The sequence below is a fragment of the Pituophis catenifer genome, unplaced genomic scaffold, assembly GCF_029215685.1.
Source record: "Pituophis catenifer annectens isolate HBS135680 unplaced genomic scaffold, rPitCat1.0.hap2 SCAF_2, whole genome shotgun sequence".
NCBI classification, from domain to species: domain Eukaryota; kingdom Metazoa; phylum Chordata; class Lepidosauria; order Squamata; family Colubridae; genus Pituophis; species Pituophis catenifer.
Genome location: NW_027256882.1, coordinates 119,301,882 through 119,311,309, shown reverse-complemented (window position 1 = coordinate 119,311,309; position 9,428 = coordinate 119,301,882). Strand labels below are relative to the sequence as shown.

General features: G+C 36.8%; 1 protein-coding gene across 6 annotated transcripts in view; it reads left to right on the top strand.

Moving 5' to 3' along the window:
* Positions 1 to 1,762: 1,762 nt before the first annotated feature.
* The window catches only part of GABRG2 (gamma-aminobutyric acid type A receptor subunit gamma2), a 57,245-nt gene continuing 49,579 nt past the window's right edge, over positions 1,763 to 9,428 (top strand). For 5 of the 6 annotated variants that reach the window (XM_070934251.1, XM_070934250.1, XM_070934249.1 and 2 more), the window contains exons 1-4: positions 1,763 to 1,819; positions 3,148 to 3,368; positions 5,094 to 5,176; positions 8,019 to 8,156. In XM_070934251.1, coding sequence (XP_070790352.1) covers positions 1,778 to 1,819; positions 3,148 to 3,368; positions 5,094 to 5,176; positions 8,019 to 8,156 — 484 coding nt within the window. In that variant the 5' untranslated portion in view covers positions 1,763 to 1,777. The remainder of the gene's footprint in view (positions 1,820 to 3,147; positions 3,369 to 5,093; positions 5,177 to 8,018; positions 8,157 to 9,428) is intronic. The other variant, XM_070934246.1, reaches the window with a different exon arrangement.

Here is a 9,428-nt window from a genome sequence, read left to right as displayed (position 1 = left end):
TACACTATGATTATTTATAATTAATTCTAATTATAATTAAGTATGCAATAATCCATCCCACTTCTTTAGTGCAGAAACTAATTTACATAGTGTTACAATATTAATACTGTATTTGCTGATGGAAAAAGATAATATTTCACATACTTCAGCTTTGTATTTTCTCTTCTTTACTTTTAAAAAACTTGAAATTATGTTTTTTGGGCACAGTAATGTTTCATTTAGTATTCTTTTAAGCAACCTGGATGTTAATATTTGTAGGAACAATTATTTGTAACTATTATGGTATTATGTCTAGTAAGCAAATCTGCATGCTCTGTTTCCTTCATTATTGCTATATATATATATTAAAGGCTTCATTCATTTTAATGTTATTTACTGTAGTGGAATTAGTGGCTCTTATTCAGTGTTGTCATATAGCAGTATGGTTCATGAGCAGTAATGGGTTTCAAAACCCGGCGCTACTGGTTCGCTATCGGTAGACTGCAGGCGCGAATGCGCAGATCATTTTTGATGACGTCTGGATGGGTGGGCGGAGCCTCCCACCGCTGCCACTACCGGTTCGCCCAAAGCAGGGCGAACCGAGAGCAACCCACCACTGTTCATGAGACCTAATTGTTAATATCACATGTTACTGTACAAGTAAGTGAAAAAAAAATCAGATTATTTCTTCTCTGCCTAGACAAGCTGACTTTTTCAGGCAGAGGGGAAGGAAAGGCCAGCCATATCTTATAGGAATAAGACTTTGCAAACACAAGCAGAGAGCTACTTTGGGTGTTCTGCCTAGACAGCTTGTTTAGACAGAGAAGGGGGAAATAAAGTTTTTTTCTTAGTTATAACTGTTTTTAAAATAGTAGAATTTAGAACATCTAAGGAGGAATTAACTTCTATTGATTCCTTATTAACTGAACTCCAAGTGCATAACTGAGGTTTATGGATTAAATTAGTCTCAACATTTTATATATACATTTGCTATTTAGTTCAGTATGACACTGCGCATAAGGCTTGTTAAATCTGAGTTTTGAACAGAAGTCCAACTGGTGAGTTTAGAATTGCAATGAAGCCTCTTAAGTAGTAAATCCTTAAATGTCATCTAACTGTGTATCATATTGACAGTATTAAAAGTTAAATAAGAGAAAAATGCTTCCAAGTGCTTTTATTTTTACCATGTTTGTTCAAGGATATCAGGTTGTTTTCTCTTATGTTAGCAGTTGTTTCAGAAAAGCAATCAGAACTAAATTATCAATTTTTATTACAAAATTATCACATTCTAAGTTAAAAATGTCAATAATTAGAATTGTAAATATGCTAATTATAAATACAAGTCTAAAGTAAACATTATGCTATAATTTTTATAAATTATTGACTTTTATGATCAAATTGCCAACCTTTTATTATCAATAAATATCATTGTTTACATGGAAAAAAATGTTTCTTCTGTCAATCTTATATTCCAAAACCACTGAATTTCTAAAGGGTTTACATCTAATTTTAGTTAAATTTAATTATTTAGAACAGATTCCCAATGTTGTGATTTCAGGATGATGAGAAAGATCAGTCCTGATTGAAAGGCAAAGTCTTTTCTTATTGACAGTTTTGTTTATATTTTCTTTAATAGAAGTAATACAGCTTTTTTAAAACATTCATTGGAGTGTTGCTGCTTCATTACTTTGTTAATTTGAATGGCTAACATCATTAATTATTGTTGGAATTGTGTTTAATTTACAGTTTTACTTTTATTGTTTCTGTTACAGTGCAACCAACAGTAATTCACACTGATATGTACGTCAATAGCATTGGCCCAGTGAATGCAATCAATATGGTATGTAATAGCTCTTCATAGATTTTTGTCAGAGTTTATTGAAGATTGTCATTAGTGAATTCAGATCATTACTACATATAAATAGTATATGTTAACATGCCACTGCCTTAGACATTTATAGAAAAGAAATGAGTAGAAATTATATTTCTTGCCTGTTTCTCAATATAGGTGTTTTCTGTTCTGAGGATAGAGTGGGAAATATGGGTATTGGTGAAAATGAAATGTCCTTTAATTGATTCTGTCCTGAGATCAACTTGGCTAAAAGCAAGATGAAATTTGACTGATTCTGTAAAGTTAGATAAGAGTATGCAAAAGTATCCTCTCTAGTTGAATAGACAGAGCAACAAAGATGGTTAGGGGATTGGAGGCTAAAAAATATTTATTTATTTATTTATTTATTTATTTATTTATTTATTTATTTATTTATTTATTTATTTGGCAGTATTTATATGCCGCCCTTCTCCCGAAAAACTCAGGGCGGCGAACACAGGTTAAAAACATACAATAATAAAATAATAAAATCCCATTAAAACCAAATTAAAATCAGTAAATAATAAAACCCAAGAATCAGCATCAGCCCATTCGTTGGAATAGCCAAGTCTTCAAGCCTTGATGGAAGGAGCGGAGATCTGGGGCCGTCCAGAGCTTGGTGGGTAGTTCATTCCAAAGGGTAGGGGCACCCACAGAGAACGCTTTACCCCTGGGCGTCGCCAGATGGCATTGCCTGGTTGACGGTACCCTGAGGTACCCCGGCTCTGTGAGAGCGGAAAAAATATGAAGAACAGTTGCAGGAACTAAGAATGTCTGACAAAGAAAAAGACTAGGGTTGACATGTTTGCAGTCTTCTGATATTTAAGGAGCTGTCAGAAAGAAGAAGGGCTCAACCAAAGCACTTGAAGGCAAGATAAGAAATAACATATGGACACTTATTAAGGAGAGATCCAATCTAAAATTAAGGAGACATTTCCTTAAAACTAAGGAGGATGAACAATTCGTCAGTGGAATAACTTGCCTCCAGAAGTTGTAGATGCTCCATCACTGAGAGATTGGACAGCCATTTGTCTAGAATTGGATAGGATCTTATGCTTGAGCAAAAGGTTGAATCAGAAGACCTCCAAGGTCCCTTCCAACTCTGTTATTCTGACACAATTTAGGGATAGATTTTTCCTGTTCCACCTGCACAACTCTTCTTGCATAGCCTGGATCTCTGCTGAAGTGGCTGAATTCTCTTCAGCAAAAGAGCTATCAAAGTTTTGAGAAGTAATTTCATAAAGACTTTGTACTGAGATCTTGCAGTTCTCCCTTAACACATTCTGTTATTACTGCAGGAATATACAATTGATATATTTTTTGCCCAAACCTGGTATGATAGACGACTAAGATTCAACAGCACTATAAAAGTTCTGAGGTTGAATAGCAACATGGTGGGGAAGATCTGGATTCCTGATACATTCTTTCGAAACTCAAAAAAAGCAGATGCACACTGGATAACAACACCCAATCGAATGCTCAGGATCTGGAATGACGGCAGGGTTCTCTACACCCTCAGGTATTTTCATAGTTAATCTATTGTTTCCAGTGCTCAGAACTTATTGGATGTGTCCATGTGGACAAAGAAGGCATCATACATACTGACTATCCAATGTCTTGAATATTTCAGCCAAAATTAAGTGAGCATGTTTGTTGCTAGAGCAGAACTAATGATAGAATAGTTAGAACCTAAGAATCAGAGCATGAAATAAGATATTTACTATCTGTCAAACTGGTCCCAAAGTATTTTAAGAAGAATAAAATGACATCAACCAATGCACTGCCATGTAATGAAAAGATATGAGTGGACAAGAATTGAAAACATCTCCTCCTCTCTAGCTGCCCCCCCTCCCCAATTCTCTTATCTTAGTATGCAAACAACTATCAGTAGGATAAAATGTGCATTTTAAATGGAGTTTCTCTGCAGTATTGATATGCGCCCATCTCCTTTCTCTCATTGCTTGACAGGAAACTAAGAGCACATGATCTGCAGCTATTTGAGGGCTGCTTGCAGCACTGTGAACAAAAAAAGCAATCTCAGTAACAATAACTTGATAAAAAAAAAATCAAAGTGTCCGAGGTTTTGGATGGGAATAGTTGTAATTGTTCCAAATAGCAAATATTGCCAATTCCTGTGCATCTGCAGAGTTGTATAGATTCACAGCCCTCAAGATCTACAAGAACTAAATACAGGAGTACAGCATAACATAGCTTTTACAATTTTGCACAGTAGACTATTCACAGTTGATTCTTAAGTCTAGAAATAAGTTAATTCTCATTGGCTCCATGATATTTCCTTGGAAGCCTAATATAAGAATCACACTTGCCATGGTAGCTCTGAAAGATAGCTAATTTAAACAGTAAGTTTCAAAAGCACATGGAGGTGAGAAGACAAGCATGATTTATACACCTAAAGAGTCTAGAGAGGCAGGACATGTTCCTGCTGGTCAACATTTCATGGTAAAAACCTAATTGTGACTGCGCGGAAGTTATTACACTGAGCTAAGTAGCCTTTACCCTCAAGTAAAGATATAGAAGCCTGCATCCATTATGTAATAACAAAGGAACTACAAGAATGATGATAGGTGCATCATATAGTAATCAAAGTATATTAAAAGGAACATTGGAAGGAATTAATGATAAGGGAGAAATTAATGTCATTCATGGTTTAATTCTTTGTACTGAAATTGTGTAATGAAATGGTTAGAGTATAAGACTATGGACAGTTACTTGCAAAAAGTCATATAAAATGTATACATAGTATAATACATATATATGTATCGTGTAACAAATTAAAAAGAAGTATATGGCACTGATGATGTTACCTATTTAGGTAATGAAATCTCTGTAAGCAAACAACCAACCTCAGAGGGCACCAAGGATTCCACAGTTTGACCGTGGGTTACATACATTTTCTTTTATTAAAAACTGCATATATTAAGATATATTATATTAAGAGAACTGCATACAAAAATGCTTATGGATTTTCAAGCTTCTTCTTACCCATTCCCAAACTAATATAAAAATAGAGTTGGGACAAATTTCTGCTCCAAGGTGAAGAAATAGTCTATGAAGAACAAAGGCTGTAAGCATATTTTATGTACTCAAGGAACACTTCTCAGGGTTTTAGCAGAGATAAAGTATTGTGCATGAACACATATTGACTATTGTCATAGTTACAGTAAGAATTGGTAGGCTGAGAACAGTACAAATAGAAATAACATCTGCCTTTGTTTATTTTCAGACTGACAATAGATGCAGAGTGTCAACTACAGTTACACAATTTTCCAATGGATGAACACTCTTGTCCCTTGGCATTTTCAAGCTGTAAGTAGTCAACAATGGGATTATCCTTATGAAAGAAAGAGGAAAATAATAATAGTAAATAATAATAATAATAAAGCTTAATATCAGAATAATCAGATAAAGCTGACAATGTAATACATAGTATGTTTTTGTGTCAATGTGCAGCAACAATCAATACTAAAATTACTGTTTAGATCAGAGGTTCTCAACCTTCCTAATGCCGTGACCCTTTAATACAGTTCCTCATGTTGTGGTGACGCCCAACCAGGGGTGGGTTCTAAATTTTTTTACTACCGGTTCTGTGGGCGTGGCTTATTTTGTGGGCGTGGCTTGGAGGTCATGTGACTGGGTGGACGTGGCTAGCTGGTCATGTGACCGGGTGGCCATGGCTATGTGTATAGGGACTACTCAGAGGGCTGAAAAAGTCATTTCTGACAGGTCCTAACACTTTTGACTGGTCCTCACACTTATGACCATTCTCACATTTATGCCCGTGCAGCATTCTTAACAACCATGTCACTCATTTCCCAACTGCTTCTCTTCACCATGGTGACAAGATAGGGCAAAAACGTAAAATGTGAGGACAGTCATAAGTTCGAGGACTGGTCAAAAGTGCGAGGACCAGTCAAAAATAACTTTTTCAGCCCTCTGAGTAGTCCATATGCATAAAAGGATACAGCAACAGAGAGGGATGAAGGAAGGGAAGGGAAATTAGAGTAGGAGTGAGGGTAAGAGAGGGAGGAAGAGAGGAGGAGAAGGAGAAAGGAAGAGGAAGTAGGGAGGAGAATAGGGGGGGAAGAGAAAGTAAGAAGGATAGAAAAGAGAGAGGTGGTAGGTTTGAGGAGAAAGATTGCTGTACAATAAAAAAGATGAAAGGGAAGAAAACCAACCCCAAACAAATATGAAGACCTATCCTGAAGCTGTTTTTTTGTTTTTTCTATTTTTCAGGCACTGGTCTACTCATTTGTTTTATTTTAATACTGATCAGCTGTAGGGCGGCCCTTTGAAGCCCCGCGGCAAGAATTTAAACAGTTTTTTCCCTCTAGCCAACAGCTGGGACTCAGGAGGCAGCAATAGATTGGGAGTGGGCGGGGTAAGCGAACGGCCGGCGATCCAACAGAGGCAGAGAGTGAGAGTGAGTGAAGGCGTGGGGAGGAGGGCAAGAGAGGGCTTTGGCGACCCCTGTGAAATGACCGTTTGACCCCCAAAGGGGTCATGACCCCCAGGTTGAGAACCGCTGGTTTAGATGAACACATTGCTCTTGATTTTTATGAGAAATCTAGGGCATTTGTCTATAAATCACTGGACTTTTTTCAAACAATAGCTATATAGTTAAATAAATATGAGGCTACCAAGTACTGTTGAACTCCAACTAAGGAGAAATATTGCTGCCAAAAAATAAGCTACCAATTCAGATTTCACATGCTTATAAATTCATCACATCTGTGTCCCAACCTTCTTCTAAGCTCAGGAATAGGTGAGGTTATGATGCCCAGGGTTAAATAAACCTTACCATTAAATGAACTGAATGGAATGAAGAGATTGTCTCAGATGACAATGGTTTATTGTCCCTCCATTCTCTAAACTCATCTGCTTTTTTAAAATCATGATTAATGCTGAAGGTTTCATATGCCTTTTGTACAAGAGTAAAATGTCTTAGGCAAGCATTGGGTTCCTCCTATTTTATCGTCATGTATGTCAGCAAAGTGAATTGAACAGGGATAGTGAGACTGACTCATTAAACTTCACAGCTAACTGGGGAATGGCATCTAGAAATCCTCACTGCCAAATCCAGTGGAGGGTCCAGAGCATATAATATCTCTTTCTGCAGAATAAAGCATAGAAAAGTGCACATTTTATGTTTTTAGTTATTATTTAATTTAATAGTGCTTCTCTCAGATATCTAGCAAAGCAATTCATCTTTACAGATTGTCGTGAACATTAGCATACATGTTCCTGATAAATTCCATCACTTTTAAAAAGCCATTATGGGGATTGGGGATAATAAATAATAATAATAATAATAATAATAATAATAATAATAATAATAACAATAATAACAATAATAACAATAATAACAATAATAATAATAATAATAATAATAATAATAATAATAATAATAATAATAATTTTATTTCTATACCGCCCTTCTCCCGGAGGACTCAGGGCGTACAGGACACCTGTAATAGGTGTACAGCCTATTAAAAGCACAAAGACAAACATCAATTAAAAATAATTAAAATTATTAAATAGTTTCGGCTCAAATTTAAAACCCCCAAAATTTAAAACACCTAATTTAAAATCATTACATTGATAGCCCGGCTTGGCAGAACAGCAGGGTCTTGAGGGCACAGCAAAATACACGGAGGTCAGAGATCTTATGCATTTCCAGGGGCAGTTCATTCCACAGGGCAGAGGCTCCCACAGAGAAGGCCCTCCCCCTGGGTGTCACCAGCCGACATAACTTGCCTGATGACATCCTGAGGAGACCCTCTCTGTGGGAGCGGACTGGCCGGTGGGAGGCTATTGGTGGCAGAAGTCGGTCTCGATGACTAGCTAGTGAAGTTTCCTCTTAAGAAAAAGAATGTTTACAATTTGATATAGTGGAACCTGTCAGACATTTGACGTAGTCATGTTTTTTCCATGATGGTTTGTAACTGTAAAATCTCTTTCTGAAGTTCTTGTTGCTTTGGGTTTTAGATGAATTTAATAAGCATTGTGTTGAAAATGGCTGAAAGTCATACAAGTGCATCTATAGTATCACTGAGACCCACACATAAATAGGAAAGTACTAACATGTAAATAAGGAAGCACTAGCACATAAAAATATATTGATGTAATCCCAATTTCCCTTGGTTTGAAGATGGCTACCCAAAAGAAGAAATAATCTATATGTGGAAACGCAGTTCAGTGGAAGTAGGAGATACTAGATCCTGGAGGCTCTATCAGTTCTCATTTATTGGACTTAGAAATACAACTGAAGTGGTTCCAACAACATCAGGTAAGTTAAGTAACTATACTTTCATCATATTTTCACCAATTTCATGAATAAAGATAAAGGAGTCCCTGCAGGTTTAACTCTGCTATTGTTGATGATCATAGGGGGCGGTGCTCATCTCCATTTCAAGGCCAATGAGCCAGTGCTGTTGGAAGACATTTCCAAGGTCACGTGGCCAGCATGTCATCATGGAGCACTGTTACCTTCCCACTGTAGAGATACCTAATTATCTATTTGCATTTGCATTCTTTTGAACTGCTAAGTTGGCAGGAGTTAGGGTGAGACAGTAGCTCACCTTGTCATATGGCGCTTGAGACTCAAACGTGGGCTGCTGGCTTTCCAGCCAACAAGCCCAACGTCTTAACCACTGAGTCACCATGCCACCCTATTGTCATGAATAATCCAGATGAATAGTAGCTTATCATATTTGCAGTTGATATGAAACTGGGTGGGGTGGTTTAAACAGATCATAGAAAGAAAAACTAGCTTTATAAATTAGAGAAATTAGCTGAAAATAAACATGTAAAATTTAATATACACCAATGCAAAGTGTTTTCACTTAGGGAACAAAATTTAAAGGAACAGGTGTAGGATTGAGGGGGGAGAGAAAGGGCTGCCTTGATTAGATAATGACATGTAATTGTGATGCAGATTTTGGAATAGTGATTGGTTGGAAACAGTCTAATATTACTGGGGAAAAAAGCAAATGCAGTTTTACTGTGATTTCTGAATCATGGGGAATAGTACTTCTACTTTATTTTGCTTTGGCCAGATTCCATATCAGCTACAGTGTCCAGCTCTGTGCACCACATTTTAAGAAAGACATAAATAAACTGATCAGTGAAGAGATGGGTAGCAAGAATGAACTAAGAAAACTTAGTCTTAGAAGGACAGACTAAGGAAACTGGATAGATCCGTGAAAAATGATTGTTGGGGAATATGATTTGTTGTTATTAGTTGCGAAGTCGTGTCCGACCCATCGCGACCCTATTGACAATGTTCCTCCAGGCCTTTCTGTCCTCTATCATCCCCTCAAGTCCATTTAAGCTCATGCCTACTGCTTCAGTGACTCCATCCAACCACCTTGCTCTCTGTTGTCCCCTTTTTCTTTTTCCCTCAATCATTCTCAGCATTGGGGAATAAGATAGGGCTTTCCAAAGAGTAAAATGGTTATCTCAAAAAGAAAGACCTATTGTTTAAGAAATGGAGCAATGATTTTAAGTTACAGGATGTAAATTAACAGTAAGTGAAAGGTGTTTGCTAGTGGAACATTTA